Source organism: Rhea pennata, chromosome 16, assembly GCF_028389875.1.
Source record: "Rhea pennata isolate bPtePen1 chromosome 16, bPtePen1.pri, whole genome shotgun sequence".
Taxonomy (NCBI): Eukaryota; Metazoa; Chordata; class Aves; order Rheiformes; family Rheidae; genus Rhea; species Rhea pennata.
The window spans coordinates 1,503,847-1,528,027 of record NC_084678.1 but is presented as its reverse complement, the minus strand read 5'-3'; the positions used below and the strand labels follow the sequence as shown (position 1 = coordinate 1,528,027).

At 39.6% G+C, this 24,181-nt stretch overlaps 1 protein-coding gene across 12 annotated transcripts in view; it reads left to right on the top strand.

The window, feature by feature from the left end:
* The first annotated feature begins 717 nt into the window (after window positions 1-717).
* The window catches only part of PHF20 (PHD finger protein 20), a 73,828-nt gene continuing 50,364 nt past the window's right edge, over window positions 718-24,181 (top strand). For 7 of the 12 annotated variants that reach the window (XM_062588963.1, XM_062588968.1, XM_062588967.1 and 4 more), the window contains exons 1-7: window positions 718-822; window positions 7,516-7,570; window positions 9,225-9,326; window positions 13,981-14,095; window positions 21,082-21,253; window positions 21,481-21,565; window positions 22,930-23,009. In XM_062588963.1, coding sequence (XP_062444947.1) covers window positions 14,013-14,095; window positions 21,082-21,253; window positions 21,481-21,565; window positions 22,930-23,009 — 420 coding nt within the window. In that variant the 5' untranslated portion in view covers window positions 718-822; window positions 7,516-7,570; window positions 9,225-9,326; window positions 13,981-14,012. Of the gene's footprint in view, window positions 823-3,115; window positions 3,155-7,515; window positions 7,571-7,924; window positions 7,991-9,224; window positions 9,354-13,980; window positions 14,096-21,081; window positions 21,254-21,480; window positions 21,566-22,929; window positions 23,010-24,181 lie in introns of those variants that run through there. The other 5 variants (XM_062588959.1, XM_062588957.1, XM_062588958.1 and 2 more) reach the window with 5 other exon arrangements.

Sequence of the window (24,181 nt, the reverse complement as noted above, 5' to 3'; positions counted from 1 at the left end):
TGAACCAGCAATCTGAGCAATGAAGTTCATGGTGGACCAAAACTGTCAGTCTGCTTTCATTTTTTGCTCATATTTCTTTCTTTCTTTCTTTTTTGAAGATTAAAGTGTTTTCCTTTACACTTTATCTGAAAGGAAGAGCCTGTTACACTTCCAGTCCTGTGTGTGAGCAGCTCAAATTGCTCCCTCAAAGCCTGCGTCTGGGTTCAGCGAGCACAGCAGCTCTCGGGCTCAGCCCCTCTGAAATGCTGCCTGCGTCCACAAACGCTAAGCCTCTGCAACGTGGCCTAGCGCTTTCTGATACAGCAGTATGGATATTTTCCTTCCATTTTTCCCTGTTTTAGCCAACAAGACCAAGCTTCTGGCCCTCTCGCGTGCAAGAGAAGCTTGCAAAGGGGAGCTGCAGAGCCACTTCGGGGCTTTGGGCCCGTCTGTGACCAGCGCCACAGCGGGAGAGGCACCAGGTCACCCCCGCTGAGGGAGTCGGAGGCCAGGCCTCAGGTCAAGAAGGCACCGTTCCCACGGCGAATCTAAATTTGCCGGGCAGCGGCGGCTCCCGCCGCTGCCGCCTCACGGCGCAGCCCCCACAGCGCGCCTCGCTCGCTTGCGAAACTGCCGCCGCCGCCGCCGCCGCGCGGGGCCCCTGAGCCCCGCCCCGGCCGCCCGCGAGGCCCCGCCCCTCCCTCGCGGCGGCTGGCGGCGCCGCAGCCGTGGCGGCCATTTTGTGGCGCTGCTCGGTCGGTGGCGCTGGGCTCGGCGCGCGGAGCGGGGTCCGGGCGGCGGTTTAGCTTCTTTCTAACCCCTTTTTCCCGTACAGATTCCTCGGTAAGCGAGCAGCAGCGTCCGGGCGGGCCGGGGCCGGCCGGTCCCGCACCGCCTGCCCCGCGCTGCGAGCCCTGCGGCGGGGCGAGGGGAGGGAGGCCGGGCGCGGCGCGGCGCGGCGCGGCTGGCACGCGTCCCCGCGCACAAAGGGCCGCGCCGCGCCGGAGCGGGCGGCTCCTCCCGCGCGGTCCCGCCGCGCTCGGCGCCCGATGGCGGCCGCCGGCGTCGGTGGGCAGGCGCCGCTGCCGCCTCGCCGCGGCCTGGCGCGCTGAGGCCGGGGGCGCTGCGCCGCGGGCTGCGGCTCCGCCCGCGGCCGGCGCCCGCGGAGCTGCGCGGCGCGGGCAGGTGAGTATGTGCGCGGCGAGGGGCCCGGCCGGCGGGGGCGCCGCGTGACCTTGCCGCGGGGCCGTGGCGGCGGCGGCCGTGGCTGGGCGGCGCCGCGGTGGGCCGCGGCCCGGAGCGGCGGCGAGCGGCCTTGCGGCGCGGGTGGGGGCGCGGCGGCGCCCGGCGGGGGCGTTGGCGGCGCCTCGGCCCGGTGGCGCGGCAGGAAGCGGCGCGGGGCGCTCCCGGCGCCGGCGGCCACCTCTCGCTGGGCCCCCGGGCATGAAGCAGGAAAAACCTTGCACGGGGCAAGATACCGGCCCTGCAAAGTGTTTATCGTCACCGGTGTTGATTTCCGTAGGTCGTACAGTTTGCTAGAATCTTACTGTGTCTGCTGCAGGATACAGTGCATCTCCATCCTTGTGCTTTCTGTCGCTTTCGGAAAGCCTTTAAAGAAGGGAAGACATCTTGCAGTGGTCCAAAAGTTACCTCGTGTTACAGCTGTTTAGCATGCATGATGGGGAGGCACTGTATTCTTTTTGCCAGCAGGCATGAGTTCTGCTACGGTTTATTGCTCCCCAAATGGATTATTGGACCAGTTGGCTTGCAACATACCTGTGTACTGTAGTGGTATTAGGACTAGATTAGTTGACAGCCTCCTTCAATGCAATTTTGGGAAACTTTTAAATCTTTACTTGAAGTCTTCCCAGTGCCAGAAATGCTTCTGTGATCTCAGGCTAGTGTTTCTAGTTTAAACTTGTGAAAACAGATCGAAAGGGATGTTTGAGTGTGGTTGAGTCCAAACTTTAAAATTCTTGACATCTGTCAGTGTACGTAGTTTAATAGTGTATGGTGTAACAGATGAAACCCGTCTTACTATGCTAAAAAGTAACTTGAAACAACTTCTTGTAGGTGTCTGCAGAGTCTTGTAACTGAGAAACTCTATGACAGAAATAATTTTGATCTGGGTTTGTTTGTCTGTAGGTGAGCAAAGAATGCTAAGAATGCTTTACAGGACCTATTTCCGAAAAGTCAGCTGAGAAGAGCTACAACAAAGATCATACGTAGTATGATTCTCTTGTAAATTTTCTTATCTCTTAATAGTTCTGTAGTTGAAGATTTGGAGGAATACTTGTTATTTGACTTAAGTCAGTTTGTGGGAGAGTTCAGTTTACGTTCTGACTGACTTTGTTAGTATTTCCTAAATGGAAATAAAATTTTACTTGAGTATTCTGAGAGTAAAATCAGTTTGCCTGCAGTCCAGGGTGATTGATTAAGGTCAGGTTGAGAATGAGCCTGGAATATTAATCGCTTGTAACAGCGCACATGTCTTGGTTGAAATATAAGTAGCATATAATTAATTCTTACCTTTAATTGGATAAGTTCTCTGAAGCCGCTTCTTTTGCTCTTGTAGTTCCTGGATAACGTAGGCAATGATATTGACCTAAATTCTTCCCCTTGTTCAGGAAAGGGTGCAATCTCTAATTTATTAGTAGGGGATGTTAAATTCTGTTTAACTGCATCTTTGATATAAAACTGCATCTCTGGAAACTAAATGCTGTCTGTGGTTGTAATTTGTCAGACCTTGACGTAAGCTGACATTGTCACTATAGAAAAGCCATACTGTCACTTCTGTTCTAATTTCTGTCCATATGGCACTGTTCTGTGCAGATGTGAGCACTTGGGCTACAACATTGTGAGCTGAGCTAAAGAATGTGTGTGGGGGAGGGCTTATTGTTTGGCCCTGCAAGTAGTTGTCCTCAGTCAGTATATAAACTGCGTTCTTGATTCTTGCCTAATTGTGTGGGTGCATTTTTTTTAATTGCAGATATTTTCAATTTACTGTTACATTTATATGGAGAAGTCTTGTGAAGCGTCTGTAGCAGTTCGGTTAACAGTTGCACAAGTCTACTCTCCTTTTTCTACTTTTTTATTACTTACCATTTTCAAACTTTTCTTCCTTGTTTGCCCACAGGATTATTTTGTGCTTCCTGTAGGAAGAGACTTTCTTCAGGTACGAAATAGTGACCTTAGTGCTGTCGTTTTGTGCTTACTGTCAAAATACTAGTGTCTACATGGCCTATGTTTTCCAAAAAGTTTTTGGCACTGCTGACTTTTCAGGCAGTGTTCTTGTAAAAAGCATTTATTTTGTGTATGCATGCACCAAATTTAAGTGATCATTTGTGTATAGATGTATAATGTGGCTATTCTTACTGCAGGTACATGTGGCTGAAAATAGTGCATGTTAGTGTGCAACACAAATTGTTTTTTGAGGGCTGTAAATTTGGCGACATGCCTTTTTTCAGTCTTTTACCAGACTTGAGTACTTCTGGCCAGCCTTGTTTGAATACAGCCTGCCTTGTCTGTCCTAGTACTGCATTACTATTTGATTTACAAAATTGGTCAGAAGAAAATAGCACTATCTCAGTCTTTAAAGTGTGGTGTGTTTTTGTGTGTTGTTTGTTTGTTTTGATGAAGTCAGCACCAGAGAGCTTTCCTGTTCTTCTTGCTGAGATTAAAACACTAATTTCAAAACAATTTTCTCCTATGACTTCTCTCCCAAGGAAATGGAAACTGTTCCGTAGCTCCAAATAGTGTAGTAGTTCTGCTCTTTCTGTAGGAAAAATTATCTCAAGCATCTTTACTGCTCCAACTATAGAACTGGGTATCTTTAGCTGATAGGCCTAAAAGGCATTGCAGTTGTTTAAGTGAGGATTTTTAGTTAGCCTTAAAGCTGAAATCTAGACTGCTTGTGTAACGTAGTAGAGATTCCAAATGCACTAGACATTTAATGATTCCTCACCATAGTGAAAAATGCTAATGACTTGATTCATAGTATTTATATAAGTCCTCTGCCAAGATTGCAGCTCTCTCCTGTCAGTATTGCTGTCATCAGCCTTGAAAATCATGCACTGCTTTCTCTGCTGTCTTTTCCATCTCTAAGCTACAAGATGAGTCTAGAAGCAGCCTGTAAGTGTACCCCTTTCCTTCCTTTCTGAAAAAACCTGCAGAATTGCCTCTTTCTTGCAGTGTGGAACACATTCTATCTGCTTCATGTCTGTCTTAAACGAAGAGCTGATTTTTTTTGTTGAACCTTATAGCAGTGGAACTTGCACTGTTTCCATTTAACTGAAGGTCAGTGTTCATCAACAAAATACCAAGTCCTTTATCAAGAAGTAGGGTAGCTTTGATCCTGCCCACTCAGGAAGCATTCAGGTAATGAAACTGAGACTCCCATATCTGATTGTTAGGACAGTAGATACTGTCTGGCTGTAAACAGTGGCTGAATGGATTTGCAGCAGCCGGTATCTCAGGTGATATAAATTATCTGTGGAAAATGGTTCTCAAACTTTCTATAGACTTTTTTTTCAGACAGACTTTTAAGAGTCAGAAGTCCAGTTACAGCTGCAGTTACTGTTATTAGATCATTTTTGTGCTTTCCTACTCAGTTCTTACATTTTCAATCTTGGTCTTTTCCTCTGATAGCTAAAATACATGTTGATGCTTACTGATGAGAAAAATCTTAGGTTCAACAATTTGCTACAAACGTATGGGTGTACTGTTTGAACATCCAGAACAACTTCAAAGCCAGGGATAGGGCATCTGGTCCAAATTGAAGAGTTTGCTGGCCATTAGATACTTAAGTATTTAATTTAATTTAGTATTTAATTTCTTAATACTAAATTTCTGTGCTATTGCAAACATCTTCTGTCGGTTTATTGAAACTTGGAAACAATGCAGTAAATGTCATGATTCAGTAAAACTGTGGTCATCTGGAATCTCTTAAAAATGGGCTTTTCTAGAATGTCTAGGTGCTCCTTCCAGAAATGACATAGATGATAATACTTAAATGTCACTTAATAATGAAATATTTGTACTAAATTTAAAGCTTTGACACCAATTGAAAAATGGTATTAGACTCAGTAATCTAAGGGTTGTGACCAAACAGAAAGTAGTTAGGTAAATTGATTCCTCCTTTTTTTTAAAGGGTATGCTCTTTTAAGAAAAAATCTGCTGTCTTTACAATTTTGTGAGTTTGTCTTGTCAGTTTTGAGCACAAGCTCACATGTCTTGCAAGGCCACTCTCTTAGCAGCTAGCAGCTTGTCTATTCAACAGAGTCAACCTAAATAAAATACTTTAATGTGGTCCCAGTATAAGAAAGTTTATCCTAGGATAGGTCAGGAATGCAAATCTGTCCACTTCTTTCTTTCTCTGTTTTCATTCTTTTTTTTTACAAAAAGGTCATAGGACCATTGGGCAGGGCAACAGGGTCTTTTTGAAGTCAGTAATACTTAGTACGTTTGGCATCAGGCAGTGTTTTTAGCCAATGCTAATACACTTTTTCAGTTCAGGTAGACTATCAGGAAGAACTGTGTTGGGGTGCCTGATCTGCAGGCTAAATCAGGCCTCTCAGAACATTTCAGGTGGTCTATAGCCTGTTTTCTGATGTTCTCCTGAAGTCTGCAGGAGCCTTACATATAGCGAATGGAATGGCTTTGTGGGTGAAGAAACTGTTCTGAACAAATTAAAAGCTTACGTGACCAAAAAGCGAATCCCTCTGTAGTGTGATGGATGTAGTTCCTGCAGCTGAGGATGTCTCAGTTGATGGAGGAGGAGTGCATTTTGGCAGTTGTTGGTTCACATGGCTGGATGGGCATGGTATGCTCATTGCAACATGGATTGATATGATGAACTTTGTCACAGTTTGCAGACCATGACCGCTGAGTGCTCTGTAAGAAATTATGAAGATTGGTAGAGCAGTCTGCAGGTTTTTTCATTTGTTACACATTTTAACTCCTTATTTCCTTGAGAGGATTCTTACTGTTTAAGATGTTAACTTACACCTCAGAGTATGCCTCACACTGAGTTTGTTCCTCCTTAATCAAGAAGTTCTAAAACTGTAGGTGTAGTAGGGATCTAAAATTGCCAGAAAATTTTCAATAAAAGAATTTCAGTTCATCTTAATTTTTTCCTGTTTTTCCTCAGGCTACTATTTGTTGCAGTTGGAATTATTTCTAAATGCAAGATTGTTTCTGTGTCTCTTAATCATTAAAAAGGATAGACTTTTTTAAAATATATCTTGAAAAGCCATGCTTACTAAATTAGAGCATATCTGTAATTTGAACTTTTTGAAGGCACTGTGACTAAATACATCAGCTTAGGTTTTTGTTTTTAAACTTTCCTAATAAGTCATCTTTTAGTACAGATTATTTATCTTAACCGTGATGATATCACAGCAGAAGTCCACTAGTATGAGTAGAAACTGTATGTTGCAGCAGAAATGATGACTTCAGTTTTGTGAATCCCAGTCTCTTGTAATTAGTTTGCAGAAGAAATTTGTGCTTCCAAATCTAGAATACTCAAGCATTTTGACATTTTGGTGCAGAGTAGGTGCTCTTGTTTTTGTTTATGGCTGGATTGCTTGTACTTGGATATTAGAGAATTGAAATTTCCTCTTTTAAAGCTTCTGTCCTCTGAATTAAAGTATGTTTGCATGATAGGAATATAATTGATGCAATGACATTTGTGTGGGTTTTTCAGTAGCAGTTCTCATTAAACTCATAGGAGGAGGAGATGGTATTAGATTCATCACAGAGTAGTTGCAATTAAGAATTGGTGACTGTTTCAGATGTATTTGCTTGAAAATCTTTTATGCCAAATAGTGGTGGATTGAAAAGTTGGGAAAGGAGTTAAGAATTTTTATAACTTGGAGAAACAGAGGAAGGGAAATTAAAAAAAAAAGAGAGAGAAAAGAAAAACAAGAAACATCAGGAGCTCTTGTTCTCCATTGGAAGAGAAGTTGAACACATGTGCTTGCACATTTGTGATTGCTGGATCTTTAGTCAGTTATTTTATTCTAGGACCCCTATGTTTTCAGTAATTTACAAGGTAAAACTGCCTACAGTCTGTAACTTCTTTAAGTACAGTTTGGTCTATGCGATAGGTTTGACATGTCAGTAGTTCTTTCTACTCCACATATCTGCGGACAGTACCTCAAATTTCGAGTTACTCACGTACACAAGGTTTGGTAGTGAAATTGTCTGCTTGCTTAGCTTGTTCTGAGGTATCTGGTGTGCCAAAGTAGGAGTAGCTAGCTGTAAACTTCCTGATGGCTTATGTTTGGCAAGGGATAAGTAAATGAGGGAAAAAAATTGATGAGGTTATGAAAACAGGCGTGGGGGGGGGGGCTCTATTTCTAATTTGGATGGTAGTAGCCTGCTGACAGTCAGTATTGAAATACTTACAGAGAATTTGACCTTTTAGAGTGGTCAGTGTATGCTAAAGTATTGACTATTGAGTGGGTGTTTTTCTAAACTCTAAAATACCTACCTTTGTCTCAGAATTCATATGACTTTTTTTTTTCTTCCCTGTAGTTGTACATAAATACTTGGAATGCCTGCACCTTTATAAGCAACGAGTTTCTTCTTGGTGAGTATAAGTGCAGATACTCAATTTTGTTAATTGTAGCTCTGCTTTCTTTAATCTGTTGAGGTTGTTTGCAAAAATTAGAAAAACCCTGACATTTAAAGTCACCATGGAAAATATTTCTCTAAATTTAATCTTTATATTCTTAGAACAGAGCTTGCAGATTCTTAATTGGAGAAAATACGACAGTTTGATTAAAGTAGATATTCTTGAAAATAATATATGTCATTTAGGAAACAAATGTCTTATTTCATATGACTTTAAACAAAACAGAAAAACTTCCCAAATCTATTTGCTTGCTCAGTATTTTAGAGTGTCTTTATCATTACAGTGTGTTACGAAAAAACAGACGAAACTAGAACAGCCAAATGAGATGATCAAATGACTGAAAAAAAAGAATGCTCACTTCTTTAATTGCACTTGGTAATAGATTTTATTATAGAAGATTGCTTTTTCTCTGTTCTGTTGAATTACCTATGTTTATAATTTCTGCTTCTATGTTGGTCTGTCCCAGTCTCCACACGACCACACAGTTGTGTGGGATATTGTTGAGAGGATGCAAATGACATTCTCAAAATGCCCTTTAATCTAGGAGAGAGTATGAAGCTCTTGATCTAGAGAGGTGTAACTTACGTCTGCTGATAGCTCTTCACGTTTGTTGCTAAATGCTTTAAGTCTTAGTTTCTGCCTACAGAGGAGAGCAGATGTAGCTTTTCATGATGTTACAGCTTTGCTGGTCTGCTTATGTAAACTGGAGGAAACTATGGGTCTGAAATGAGATGATAAGCCTTGTGCTCTGAGTAAATATTTTAGCCTTAAGGAGTTACCTATACAGTATTCTTGTTAGAAATTCTTGTTAATTATAAGCATTAATTCAGGATCCAATTTCCAGTGTTGTGTTGTTCAGTGAAGAATTTACTTCCTATGCTGTGGATGATTGTCTTGGAAACTTGTAAAGAAAGGAGTAGTGTTGGTTAAGATCTAGTTGAGGATCCTGCGTAGTGCAGATAAGAACAACTGCATGCAATCCATTGTCTTGTTTGGAATGTGTTCTTTGGATATAAGTGTGGAGGAGCTGCATTATTCCTGGAAGTTTGTTGCAATGTCTAATTGTTGTCTTGTCCGTTTGGAATTTTTGCTGTTTCTGTTCCTATTGCATTAGAAGACTTGATTGAAGGTCTGAAGCATTGCGGTTGAAATACCAGTGATAAGGACGTGTGTGAATTATGGTTGTGTCCTGAAAACTTTCTAATTTTACTATGAAATGGTATGCATAAGCAAAACATGAGGCAGAAGTAGAGAAATCCTTAGGTTAATAGTATAGAAACAATTCCTTAGTTATATATAACTGACGTGTTTTAGTCATGCTTTTTTAATATGTAGGGTAAAATACAGTGAGGCATACTTCATGGTGGCAGTGATACTGTAGCCAAAATCTGGTAGGCAGAGCACAGGCAGATGTTTTTGTCTGTGGAGAATAGTCTGTTCTAATCAGCCTCCTAAGTCAATGCCAAAGCAATTTAAAAAAAAAATAGTACTTAAATATTTGTGAGAATTATACTGTTTTCATAAGATGCCATTGGGATTGTATAATGTAATGGTGTCTGTAAATACTGTTTTGCAGTCTGACATAGCCATTACCTTTTCTCATCTGCAGGTGTGTGGTTTCAGCACAGCATGGCTGTGGTCATCCACTTGCAAGGTCTTCCGATTGTGGTGGGGACAATGGACTTCTCTGGAGTGACCATTCCTGATGGGGGTGCGCATATTGTAGGGGGTGAACTGGGTGAGGCTTTCATTGTTTTACCCACAGATGAAGATGAAAGGCTTGGTATGATGTAAGCCAGTGGTGTAAGTGAAAGGTCAAAAGTAGCTATTGCTGAGCAATAAGAACTTACCTTTAAAACATGATTGGACTCAGTCCTTGACAGTTCCAAAATGTGCACTTATATATGACGGCAATTTTGGAACGCTCTCTAGTGCTGGAGTGAATGGTAGAGTCAGCTTATGTTTTATGGAATCTGCTGTTACCTGTCCTGGCATAGTAACTGCTTATACTGCTCTATATTAAGAAAACAAAATATACCTGTTTCTTTTATTACCTGTATAGGAACTAAATTTCAAATCTTGGGGTTACCTTTAGTAGACCAGTATTCAGCTATACCCGTGCAGCATCACCTGTGAAAACAGGGCTATCTATTGCTAGTTCTTTTACTCTGGCAGTGTTGTCAGTGCTTTTATTAACCCAGCACCTGTACTACCCACCTTACCTCCTGTTCTTTGTAGTCCTCCTAAATCACCAGTGATGTGGAATGACTCTTAGGAATCTGACAGCACACTTACCATGCTGAGTGAATTTAATGCGGTTTTCCTCCAAATAGTTATATATTTTTAATTTCTGTTTGCATAAACTATCGGAGTGTTACCATGCTATTTTATCAGTCCAGAAAACTAAGGTTATTCATAAAGTACCTTTTTGCAGTATTTGGCTCTGGGGATTTCTCCCCCCCCCCCCATAGATATGTTAAAGAATGAAGGAGATGAGGCTGAATTGTGGAAGTGAATTTGCTTTCTTGTGAGCTGCTTATGAAGTACTGAGTTGAAACAGTACTGAGTTTGGAAGTGAAACTGATACCAAGGCAGAGTTTTTCTTGACAGAGTCAATGTGTAGAGAATGGTTTGATTGTTCTTTCCAATGCTTTAGAAAGCACTGTTTGCAAACGTAGACCAGAGTTTGAAAAAGATAGTGGTCACACTCACTTGCTCCCAGAGGGAAAATAAGAGACCATTATTACTGAATGAGAAGGTTTGCCAAAACTGCCTGCCTATACCCTATATGGTAATATGAAAGACTCTTCAGTTTTTAGAGGAACAGGCTTCTATGGAAACTGATATACCAGGCTTAGGGATAAACACTGATAGAGCTTAAAACAGAAAAGCATAGGAACTGGTACAGATTAAGGTATGCAAGATCTGTGCTCTTAACAGAAAATTTGTTTTAAAAGACAAAAATCATTGATCCCCAAAGGGATCAATATTAATGTACGCATATTCTTCTTTGCATTTTCCCTGTTATAAATACTTCTTCCTGATTGGTACCTTTAAGTTGTTGAATAATCTTCTAAATCTTATTTGCTTCATAGTGACTTTTATTGGGAAGAAAATGTTCTTTTTAACAATAGAACTGTGTAGCTTTAGTGACACAGACTTGGAAATCCTTTTGGTTGGAAGTAGTGACTTGTCTAAATCCGAAAGTTTAGTTCCTGAAACAGGCCTAATCCTTGTAGTTAAATAATAAGTTTTAGAGAGTTGGCTTACAACTTTGGGAGCAAGCCTAATAACCACCCCTTATGGTAATTGTGATCTTGAGGACTTAAGAAACATGGATTCTTAAAGTTACCAAAGTGAAAAAAAGCCTGCCTAAGTTTGGTTTTAGTTACTAACTTAGTCCAAATTTATTTTCTGCTGAATAACATTTTTGAAGAGATGTTTGGATAAAGTTTTCTTATTTCCAAGTCATAGCTATTATTGTCTCTCACTAGCCTGGAGTTGTTTGTTAGAAATCTGTTTTGATATAACTTAAGGTTTTTAAAGTAGTCCTTGCAAGGAAGCGCAAAGGAGCTGAAACTTAAAATCACAAAGCAGGGGCAAGGCCCTGTCTTGCGGTTCCCCCTTTGTGAGAAATGAAATATTCTGTATGCTTGAGGTCATGCTGGTGCAACATGGATGGGTTTGAGAATTGCCTATTAGCCTTCCTTGGGAAGAGGTAGATATGTGATGGCTGCCAGTGGTTTCAGTCTTGCTTTAAGGCTGTATATTTACAGGTAAAATTGCTGAGTTCCTCTGTTGAATAACTCATCTATCATCTCTAGTAATGTACTGCCAAGTAGTATGTATCTGCTTGAGAAAGCTCTTTCTGAAATTAGCTGCAAATGAGGAAGGCAGCCTGGCTGGACATATTAAGTATGGAGACTGCTGGATCAAGTTAAGCAAATGAGATAGTTGGAAGAGTGAGAACCCAGAGGAGCCCAAGTTTAGTAACTCAGGGTGGGGGAGGAAGGAAGGATTTGGGAGAGGGGACAGAAATGAGAAACATTTTCCTCTTCTCGCCCAACTTTTTCATCAGTCATCAGCTGTAACAAGTTTGGCATACTTAGTGTAAGTATAGTATATGTGTGTTTTTAAAAAATGCTGATATTCAGCTGACTTTCCAGCTAGAAATTGGAAAGAGTTCAGATTTTTCACAGAATCTACAGCCTAACTGCTGTAACTGTTTCCTTTTCCTTGTGATGCTCTTAATAATTTTCAGATATTCAACTGAAAATATAGTAATGCCTTCCTCATCAGCGTTGATGTGGTTTCATGTGTCCTCAGAAGCCCTATTTTATGAGATATTGCTACTGAAGTCAGGAGACGTGTCGTATGCTCCTCTTGCAGCCTCATGTACTTGAACTAAAAGGCTTCAGGATTAATGCGATTCATGAAGGGGACTAGTGCAGATGGCTTAATTATGTACCTCCTGTAACATCTTCAGGATTGTTTTGTCTCTACCTGTCCATATTCAGTGAGAAAGAAAAATAACTTTAGTAGAGCAAGAGTAAACTTGCGCTTACATTTTCTTTTACACTAGAATTATAAACCAGAATGTGTTTCTATTATATATTTGGAGGCATGGAATTCTAGTGCTGGTGCTGGAAAGAGATATTCTATTGATGTAAATATGTGGAGAAAAATAATGTTTGTTTGGGGTATAAGTGGATAAGCTGTTTAAAAAAGGAAAAAGTAGCTTTGTGCTTGATTCATGGATTTTAAGAGAGATGGTCCTTGAATATTTACTGTTGATTATTATAATTTTTTAATTAGAACATAAAACCCCAGACATCATAAACTTCTCTTAAAAATTTCTTCCTTTTTCTCAGTTGAGTTATGGAGTTGAAACTTAAACAACAGACACCTTCCCCCCCCAAAAAAAAAAAAAAAAAAAAAAGCCAAAAAACAAAAACAAAACCCGACCAATTTTTGCCATTTTAAAAGACTGTGGTTACTTGGCTGATGCAGAACCACACTAGGTTGAACCCCATATTTTGTTATCAGATAGTATAGAAAAGTAAATTGCAATGTTTCTGAATTCCCAGGTGGTTACAATGTTTTCTAGTTAGTGTGAAACTCTGTATAGTGAATTGAGCTTACTGAGAATAGCATTTTTTTCACCTAATCTTGGCAGGCTTTTTTTTTTTTTTTTTTTTTTTTTTTAATAGAGAAGATGAGTTTTGACCCTCCCTTGGCAAATGGCCTGGTTTAGATGATGTGAGTGGAGTAGTTTTTGCCTCTGTAGAAAGCAAAAAGATCCTGAAGATCTTTGATTTCTAAACCACGTTGGAACACTGAATGGTTATTCATAAAAATAATCCTTTCCTACATACTGTTTAGCTGATGATGTCATTCAGTGTCTGAAACTGATCAAAATAAAATGCTGCTTATTTCTCTGTTGCATATCTCCTTATTCCTCTACTATGAGGTTAGAAGTTTTTAAAAGTAAATTAATATGTGTCCATTTTTGTACATCTTTAATTGAGTCTTCAAGATGTAATCCTACTGAAAGGAAGACTGTTGGAACAAAATATGTTTCAAATTTTTGGATTTTGTGAGCTTAAAGATTACAGGAATGGATCATAATTTTTGTTTGTGTGAAAGAGTTGATACAAATTCAGGAAAAATATCTCCTGATCAGGTTTTCTACTGAATGTGCTTTGAGAATGATACTGTTTTGGCAAGATTTCTTAAAATATTTATATAACTATTAGAAACTTGTTCCGGAGAATGCTATTTTTACTTTCTGATTAAAATGGAGAAGTGGAAAGAAAGCAATGCAAATACAGAGACAGTATAGGCAGTTGATCTAAAATTGCTTAAATAACTCCATATTTTCTGATGTCTTTAATCTCTGTCACATTTGTAGTGAAGAGGTAACATAGTGTTCTTGGGTATTATATTAACATGATAGCTTTTTGAAAGGTTGATACTGTGTATGTTTCTGCCCACCTCCTGTTTACTGAATTCCTCTTTTCATCAAAACCCGGAAGGGGTGGGGGAAAATAATATGAAACTTTTATCTCAGTCATGAATAAACATTGGATTGCAAAGAATTCTTCATTGACCTGGAATTTGGGCCAGTGGCCAAAGATTGAGCCTCAGTCTTTTATTGACTAGTAGCTATGGTTTTTGAACATATTTTTGAAATTATCCTGCACGCTGTCACTTGGGGACCATTTTATAAGTAGTGATTGCCCCTGTTACTTCCTGCAAGCAAGAAATAATGAGTTCCCTTAATATCTAGCTTTTGGGGTTTATGGTGCATAAGCTTATTTTGTGTGTGTCTTGATTAGTGATTGATATTTAATTGCATTTTTCAGGGGAATAAAATCAGCAGTGTTGATATTACAAAATGACAAAACATCCACCGAATAGAAGAGGGATCAACTTTGAGGTGGGAGCCCAGTTGGAAGCCCGTGACAGATTAAAAAACTGGTATTTTTTAAAAAATTCATATTATATTAACGCTAAGTCTTTAATATCTTAAAAACATTTTACTTTGATACCGTATTTAGAGTCCTGGTCATTGGTTTATAGGAAACTAGTTAATTTCTAAATGTTTATATACCAGTGGTTGAAATGGGCAATAAATGCTGTTATATTGTGCTGGCCCTTACAAAGAAGTGTACCAGTGCTGTCTACATCTGGGAAATAGAACTAAACCTAAATGTAGTGGAACTTCGGACTTGAGTACTTTTGAATTCACATTTTAAATTCTGTGCTATACACAGCTTACAGAGCAGTCTATGAAGGGATAAGTCCTTTACAGCCAAGAATACCCAAGGTAGTTCCTCACTACTTCATTTTCCATCACTGTTAAGAATTCATAGGCTTAAAAGGTCTGATTGAAATTGTTGTGGCCTGTGCTCTTTTGTAAAGGTAGTCAAATAAGGATTTGAAGATTTGAAAGGGGGAACACATTCCAAACCAAGGTGTTTGTTTTGGAGTCTTTCTTGAAGACCTCATGTATGAGAGAGGATTTTTTTTTGACTAGCTACAGTGGTAGGAGAGAAAAGAAAAGGAATCTTCTAACTGTGTCTGTTCTGAGAAGTCAGCTTACAAATTAGCATTTAATAATGCTCAGTGAGCGGGACACAAGATTGAAAACTGCTAGAGTCGAGGATTTCTTAAATACAAGTGTTAATTGGACATTGTCAGTTGAAAACCATGTAGGCATCCCAGGAGGATGGAGTACTTTCTTATTGATGTACAGGACTAGTCCTGAAATGTCTCAGCTGCATCCCATATGTTTTTTTCCTTATTCAAGTAGAAGGGAAATGTAAAGGGAATTGTAAAAATGAATAAACAGAGCTCTTCAGAAGAAAAATACAAACGTTAAGTTCTACTTGTATTTTATGTTGACTTTCCTGTGTGAAACAAGAACTGCTTAGGTAGGGCTTCAGTCTGAAATGGCGTGCATCTTTTGCATCCTTGAGCTTTATTTATGCAAGAAAAATTGGGCAAGCTTGCAGCAATGAGATTTCTAAACCTATCTGTACTATACATGTAGTGTAGGCTTATTAGAGGTACAGTTTAGTCTAGGTTTTATTTCAGCAAGGCAGATAACTGGCTCGTGACCCGTCTGACATGTTCGGAGAAAAACAGTGCCTAAAAAAAACCAGATACGTAGCTCTTGAATGGTAAAATTTACAAAAAAAAAAAAAAAAAAAAAAAAAAAAAAAAGTCAATACCTGCTGCTTCTTGCATATCTCTTGGCTTAAACTAGAATTTTGGGCATGTTGCAGGTTCTCAGAAACTCTAGATTTCAAATGATGTGTCTTCTGTACAGTGTTTTGCAACTCTTTAGTCTCAGGGCTTAGTTATTAACTCTCCAGTTTTGAAAGTTCTTTTTGCTTGCTGGACTTCTGAAACCTGGGTCAGAAAGTCTATGTTTCCATGTTTCCTTAACTAGTCATCTATATATATAATTTCTGTTTTCAAGAGTTGTGAACTAAAAGCTATCAGTGCTGGAGGTGTATTTTCTCTCAGCAATATATGTAGTGACAGAGTGAGGCCCACCACTCTCGGAAGGTGTGGGTTTGTGGATGATGGCAGAATTTTGCTATCTCCCCCACAGTTACTTTCACCTGCCACAGTGTGAACAGGAACACTCCTTGGTGTGGCTGTGATACACTTCTTACATGCATACAAAACATTTTTGGTGATAATTGCTTTTCTCAGTGCTATACCTTCAGAGGTCTAAGTGTTCCTTGTGTGCGGCTTTGTTATCTTGGCACTTAAAAGGTAGGCAGAAGTCTGTTTGAAGTGAGCTGGTTTTCATTTCTGTGCTCAGTACTCACTGGTCAACTAGAGGGCCACTATTGCTTCTGAAATGGTAATAGTGTTTTGATGAGAAGTATTTAATCTTGGAGCCCAGTTCATGTGCCTTTCATGGCAGGGGCTCATGTCTTAGATCGTTAGTCAAGGACTTCTTGGGTGTTTGGATCTAATACCAATCTCACAGCTCTGTTGAAGAGAAGAAGGCTTTGTATACCAACAGAGTAGTCAGCACAGAGGCAGACTGTGCAAAGTGAACTTGACTGTTGCATCTTTAGGTCTCTTATCAAAGGTTGCTTAGTTGACTCTTGGAATATAACATAATGAATGTGCACTTCAGTTCCTGCTGTTCTCTGTGTCATTAGTTAGACTCAAACTCCAGAGAGTGTAGTGAGTCCTTGTTTGTTGTTGCTTGGCTTAGTCTTTGGGGCTTGGTTGACACAAAACTATCATGAAAAGCTTCTGATAATAATCTGCTGACTTAATGGCATCAAAGTGGGAAAGAGTCCTGTCCATTCAGTGCCTCTGTGCATGCCAAAAGTCCTTTTGGTACACAGAGCTGAGTTCCAGAAGATGTGGTAGTGGGACTGGTCCAATAGTGCAGACCTTTGTCCTAAATTGGGAGATCACAGAGAGACCAGCTACATCCATTTACACACATATACTGTCCCTGCTGAATTGAGTTCTTGGAATTTTTTGCATTGGATCACTTTAACTTCTTGGCACTGGAAATCAGCAAACACTGTATTTTAACAAAAAGAGGGTGACTGCTGAATGCTTGTAGAAGGCAAATGATGAGCTGTTTGCTGTAATGACACCTTTCAATTTCTTCTACATGATATGCAAGTAAAATGGAGATGAAAAGACTTCTGATTCTAGTCAAAGGTCTTCTGCATTGAGCTCAAGATCAGGATTGTAAAGAGTATTGTGCTACCCTGTTAAGGGTAGAAATTGTCAGTCCTGAGAGTTTTAATTGCTAATACTGTCAGGACTTTGTTCCAGTACTGAAAAGATTGAACCCACATTTGTTCTTCATAGTACCTGTCCTCCAAGGTGTCTCTATTCCTCTTGGCATTCCTTTGAATACAGTAAGATAGTCTAGGAGAAAGGGATTTTACAGCAATTATGTTCTGGTATGCAGGAAAGGAGAAGGGAGACAAACCAATCTTGAACTCAGAGATCAACTACTTTGGTCAGCACTCTGAATTTGAATTTTCAGATATTCCTGTCTTCACAGCAAGGGATGGGTTTGCACTTCTACCTAAAAGAAAACTATTTTCATATTTACTCTGCTCTGACAGCAGTAGTCTGTGAAGCTGCCACTTGTTGATAGCCCTTGTCTCTTCAGAGTTCTGCTGTTTGAGCTTTTGACCATTCCTTGGGGTTTTGGTAAAACTAATCCCAACAGTTTGTGCATCTCAGTTCTCTCTCTTTCACTCTCTAGCCATCTCATTTTTCGTAAGGCCTTGAAAGGTACAAAGGTACAAGCTAGTCATTCCCTTTGAATTTATCTGGAAGACCACTTATTTTGGTGTCCTGATAAATTGCCCGAAGTTGTATGGAATTTCAGCTTGTTTTTACAATGTGGTAGAACAGTATTCAAATCAGTATCATTTGGGAGATTTCTTACTCGGGATCAATTAACTGCCTTGAAAGTCTATGGCAGTGAGCCAAATGCCTCCTTCATAGTTTGGAGGAGGAGCTGTTTGACCATACCGGGACATGTGGCAGCCTGTACTGTTCTCATGCCCTAGGCCAGGTTTAAGCTTTTGGTGTTTCGCTTTGTTTATTATCCAGTAGTGTACTTTCTTGATTAAACAGGAGTGCATTTCTTCAGTTGCCTCTGCCCTGGAGTATGTAAAGGCTCCTTAGCCTGTGTGTATGAGTAAGCTGTAATACTTCTTTTCTGTGTAAGTCTGTGGCAATGCATGTCTCCTGATGTGGCACTCTTGCTCCACACTTCCAAGGTTAGGGGACAGGTGCTGGAGGAACGAAGCTTGCGTTGTCAGTTTATGGAGCTCGGACCTGTTAAGAATCTGTGACTCCTTCTCCTTTGCCTTGAAGTTGCTAGGTGTTAGGCCACAACATAGTATTTGTGTGTCCAAAAGGAAGGTAGTACTGGGGGACATCCAAGTTTGTGAATGCATCTAGCATAGTGTCTCATAGACTTAGTGTTTCAGTGGAGCACTGAACAAACTAGTAGATGATGGCTACTTTAGAAAGGAAAGATTTGTTCAGACTTTTCAGTATGTTACTGAGAAGCTGGCTGAGAGCTCAGGTTCGTCTCCATTTGCTCTAATCAGGCTGAAATTTGGTCTCATTCTCAGGTATCTTCTTACTGTTCTTGCAGATAGATCAGTATTTTTCCCTATTGGGAAGCCTTTACAAGGTGAGGTGGGATAGACATGGGTGAGGATGCTGGTGCGTGGTTCTCGAATGAAGGTTCTTATGGTGAAGAATGCTGTTTCTCCTTTAACTGTGTATGAAGCAGGGGGCAGTCTTGCATCGTGTAGTTTGTTTGGCCGTTATCACTTGAGCATACATCTCCCAAAAGAGGCAGACAGACAAGATGTCCTAAATGAAACAGATGTTTGGCATAATGTTGAGCCAATTCTCAATCATCTTTATCAGCTTCCCTCTGGATCTTTGATAATCTGGATGAACCCTAGACCCATTGCAGTCCTGATGGAAAAGACTTTTTTTCTGCTAGCCTCTCACTGAAAGTATGTGGGAATTCTTACCTCCATTTTTGCTGGGCTGTGCAGGGAACTGGATACTCTCAAATGAAAATGAAATACATGGCATCAAGGGGTTTTTTTTGTGTGTGTGTGTGGTTTTTTTTAAGACTTGAGTTGCCCGATGACTGCCTTAACTTTCTGCAAAAGTGGCATTTTTGGTTGCTGTTGTACCTGCAGACAAAGTGAGATTTCAGCCTTAAAGACTGGCAAATCTTGCCTGGTGTTTTTTCTTCTCACAGAGTATCCCTCCAGACCTGTCCTGATTTATCTCCATACTCTCTCACTTTTGTCTGAACTAGGAGATTAATGCATTTTTTCTTCTGGAATGTGTTTCCAGAATAGAACTTACTCAGCACACTGGAGGCCAAGAGGATCTTCTCTTTCTGAATCTTTTAGATTAAGTCTTTAGAAGGTTTTGAAAGAAATTTCCTTTGGGTTAGACATCTGTGCATAGTGCTGTTTTTGTGTGAGTGCTATTTAGGTGGCTGCTGTAGTGTATTAGAACAAGTTAAGAGCCGAGTGATATGAAGTGCCATTGTTGGTTGGAATCCGTCCTGCCAAAGCTTGCAGTTTTGCTCAGAAATACCTTCGTTTACCGAGATCAACAAGGCCAACGTATGAAGTTCTTGTCGTTACCTGTACCAAGCACTGTGCAGCTAGTAAGCTGTCCAAGAATAAGCCACATTTAATAGAAATGTGTTAAGATGGTTGTTTGTGGAACGACTTAGCGTCTTTCCTTCTCATGAAACTATGCAAGGTGCTGCTGCTTGGGGTTACCTAAATATGAAATGATTTGTGGGTCATAACACACAACGAAGGAAATCACTTGCTGGTAATAGGTTACAGACATCTTTAGCATCGGTATCTCGCATCTGCCCTGCTCTTCTCCATTGCCTTTGCTGCGCGTGTTTTGATAGCGTACTGGGCTGAACTAAGGGCATAACTAAAGGTGTCTGTGGCTCCCAGCTTTAGGCAGGGCCTTAGTGTGTGGCTGCAGTGTGAGTCTTGGGCACGAAGCACTTGTGGCTCTCCTTTGAACAAGATGTAGGCCAGAACTGCTGAGGAACTTCAGTTGCAAGTAGACAGCCTTTCTTTTCATCAGTTCATGTCTGTAAAATGATACATTTAAAACATTAAAACATTGCACTTAAGGCTCAGTTCTGCTGAGTTTGGGTTTATTTTTAGTACCAGGCTTGATCCACATTTTCTAGTGCTCTTATTGCAGTGGGATGAACCTTAATTTATTTGTGATGTTATCTACAGCTGTGATAGTGCTGACTGAAGTATTTACTGAGGTCTACAAATTACCAATGCAATTAAAGAAATGCATAGTTTATAAGGTCTTTGTGGTTGGAAGTTACTTTATTTGATCCTTCTCTGGTTCTCATACTAATATATTGACATATTCTATTTAAAAGTCCTGGGACTTTGAAGATGGGATTTAATTTTGAGAATTTAAAACTTAAATTAGATTTAGTGGGCCTGCTAGACTTTAACCTTTATGCTGAGAGGTATCTTCAGAAAGTGATTGATGACACATGTTGATGAATATCTTTAAGAGAACCTGGAGACCTCCAGGTGTTGATCTTGATAAGAGAGAGCTGAAGTCACTGGCTTGTTACCTTAATTGAGTAAATGTTTTATTTGTGGAAAGTTGAGATTATTAAGTAGAGGTAATAGCTTCTCCCAAATCGACTGGCATACTTGAAGTATTAAGCTTTAGAAACAGCTCTTCAGATCTGATTGTATGCTGCAAATTTAAGTTTGTTTCTTTTTTTCAGCTGTAGTGTTTGGTCTAGCAAAAGTGTATTTCTAAACTGGTCTATAAACAATTGCAACTATAACAGAGTACTTAAAAATTACATCCATTACAAATGTCAGTATGCTTGCATATAACAACATACTCATATGAAATAACTCTTGTTCCCACTGACTTCATCTTTGAGGCTCTCCTACCTGTCTTCCCTCCCTCCTTAATGTAGCTATCAGTTGTGAGCATCTCCCCTAGATATAGGGAAGTCTTTTTTTCTGACTTCTTAGCTGGGGGATGGAACGGGGAGAAATGTAGCTAGAGATAAGAGCCCCTCAGTTGCCTCCCCTTCCTGCAACTAGCCTTTGCCTTCATGCTATGCAGTTTGGGGATGATTCTATGCTGGGCTTTTAAATCATTTTTAATATCTTTATTGCTCATACAAGTGATATGTGAAATAATATTAAGACTGTAGAAACTAAATTTTGTTAAGTATACTAACTTGGGTCCCTGTGACAGCTGATCAAGTCGTCTTCAGATACTTTGCTTTTGATAGTTCAGAAGGCCACCTATGTGTAATGCTTTGCACTGTAGCTGGAGTAACTGTTTGAGACATTTATTCTTACTTGAAATATTTTAATCTATTCTTTTTCCAGGTATCCAGCTCACATTGAAGAAATTGATTATGAGGAAGGAAAAGTACTTATCCATTTCAAACGTTGGAACCATAGATACGATGAATGGTTTTGTTGGGACAGTCCTTATTTGCGTCCCTTAGAGAAAATACAGTTAAGAAAAGAAGGATTGCATGAGGAAGAAGGATGTTCAGTAAGTAGCAAATACAGGACATTTGAGTGTGTACCAGTTTAATGTGCAGTTAGATGAATTATGACCACTCAAATGCATTATAATGCTTCATTTTTGCTGCATTGCCTGCCATATGGGTTCTATGGCTTATATTTTAAATAATGGAAAACTAATCATTTTGATATTTTAATGAAGCTGTATGTTTTAGTATATCTTAGATGAAAACACTTTTAAATACTGTCTTTTAGGGATTTCATATAAATGATCAGGTACTGGCATGCTGGTCTGACTGTCGCTTCTATCCAGCCAAAGTTACTTCTGTTAACAAAGATGGTAAGGAGTCAGTTTTACTTTTGTCATGCTTGTTAGTAATGTATTTTTAATTGTATTCTAAGCTTTTTGCTTAGATGGAGAGATAATACAGCAGACAAAACAGCTGTGAGAAGTGTTTGATTACATATTTTAGCCTACTAGTAACTTTTTTTAACCTAACCTTTTATCTTTTTGTAAGAGGCCGCCTTAGTCAATGAAAGAACTTTCCGCTGAGATCCACAAAAGGTGAAACCAGTAATGTGACTAAATTTTAGGAGGCATTGGCTAAATAAAATAAGTAGTCCTTTCTGCAGCAAACTGAAAATCATACTTTATCCAATAGACTAAGACTGCTAGAGGAGCTCAGCCAATTTTGGAATTAAAGAATCTACCGAAGAGCAGGGCCTGAACTGCAGGGCCTGCATGCTTTCTTGTTCCAGTCCTTTTAACTATTCATACTATTCTCCAAAATGTAGTCCTTTGATTGTTAAAGGAGTTATGCTTATACTGATTTCCCTCCTCCCTCCCCCCCGCTTTACCTCCTGTTTCAAGAACTTGAGCCTTCTGCCTGTTACGTAGGAAACTATCCAGTATGTTTGAAGTTAAGGGGCATGTAAAAGATATATGCACATGTCAGGATTGCAGAGTGCCTATATAAGTGATATTTCCTCAGGGAAGAAGGCAGAAAACCTTTAAGATACAAGTTGTGGCTGGAGAGGTTCTGACCAGACATCCCCCCCCGAATTTCCCCCTGGTAGGATGTCACTGAAACAGGTTGCCTAGAGCGTGGGGTGTAGCACCTCTGTTTTTGGAGGTTCTCATGACTAAGCTAGGTACAGCTGCAGTTACCCTGATTTAGTGTTGGCTATCTAGAGATCCCTTCCAACCATAATTTATATGATTCTGGGAAAAGCCTAGACACTTATATTTTTAATCTGTAAAAGGGTATTCGGTGTACTTCTATATTCTTGATAGTGAATTTTGATCCCTTATTAAATATCCAGTTATAATTCACATAGTTGTGTTAAATCTCCCTTAATTTGTTTTGCAGAAACTGATAGACTTTTGTTTTATGGAAACATTTTTCTAGTGATCCCATTTGGTTATTTTTAAAGCTTTTTGGAACCCTTAGAGAGTATTTATTCCTTTGTTTTATTTATTATGTCTCAGGAACAGCTCTACCCTCAGACATGTACTTGTATTGTGCATGTACCATAATTTTAGTAACTTCACTATTGCTCCCTTACCTGGCCTGTGGAGAGAGACCTCTACTGTTCAAGTCTTTGAACAAGATTGATAAGGCAGCTTTTATTTAGAGCTTAATATTGGAACTGTAGCCAGTAGCTTTTATCTTTAAACTGTTATGCTTTGTTTTCAAATTTTAGGTACATATACTGTGAAATTTTATGATGGTGTAGTTCAGACTGTCAAAAACATTCATGTCAAAGCTTTTTCCAAAGACCAGGTAAGTAATGTGTTTACACTGCTAGCATAAAATGGGCAGTCCAAGTTGACTGGGTTTGCTTAATTGTAAAAGTATGAAATGAATGTTTAATTTTCTTGCTACTGACATGCAGTATTTTTGAGATGCAAGCCATTAAAGATGATGCAACTGATGGCATGACTTACAAAGTTTTCAGTTTCATGTTACTGTGAATGCACTTCTTGAAGTAAAATCAGTGTAAGATTCAGAATTTACATACTAGAAGTAGTGATAGGATATTGAAACACACTTCAGTTGCTTTAGCTATTAAAGATTAGTTTAAAAATATGTTTATCAAAAATTAAGTGGGGCACTGTGAAGTAAAGAAGAGACTAGCCTTTCTGAAAGTTGGTTATCCTGAGCCCTTTAAGGAGGTTGTCCAATAATCTTTCAGTTCACAGCTTGGAGATGATAGCACTGTTTTTCTCTTGGCATGTTCTGTTTCCATTGTTTCCATGATTTGGCTGCTTTACCACTCATCACCTGCAATGACTTCAACCTTCAGCTAGTGATGGAAAGTGAGTTGTTTTTTTTTTAAAGCCTGATAGGGAAGAAATGTTTTTGTGCATGGACACGTTGTAGGAAAGGCGGACAGGTTTTTGTCTTGCATGGCCTGAGGAAAGCTTTCTAAGTATTCAGTGTGTGCTTTTGGATAACTTTCATTACAGGAATGATTCTTGCCACACGCATTCCTGTGGTATATCTGTAGTCTGTTTTTTCAGGCATGATTTCTGCTTTTACTTTTCTGCAAATGTAAGTTTGAACACAGAATCAGACCTCCTTCCAAACAAAAGCCTTAAATATTGATTCCAGTAATTAATAAGTACAATTTAAATCTGTCACTGTCTTGAAGAGGCATGCCATTCCTTGGAGGTCTGTAGATTGTGTATCTGTCAGACTGAGGGAATTAAATACATTTAAATACATTAACTCAATCTTAAGAAATATGCTGCAAAAGAAAGACAAAATATTTTGTCTCCTTTAGAGATTTTATGAGCTTTCCATTTCCCTTTGGATAGATTTTGAAAGGAATTCAAGTTTTCTTTTCAGTACAACCACTGGCTGGACAATTTGTCTTAGCTTGAGAAATGAGTTATACTACAATGTTTCATACTGTCCTTTGACATAAAAAGCATAAAGGGAGAAATTACTTT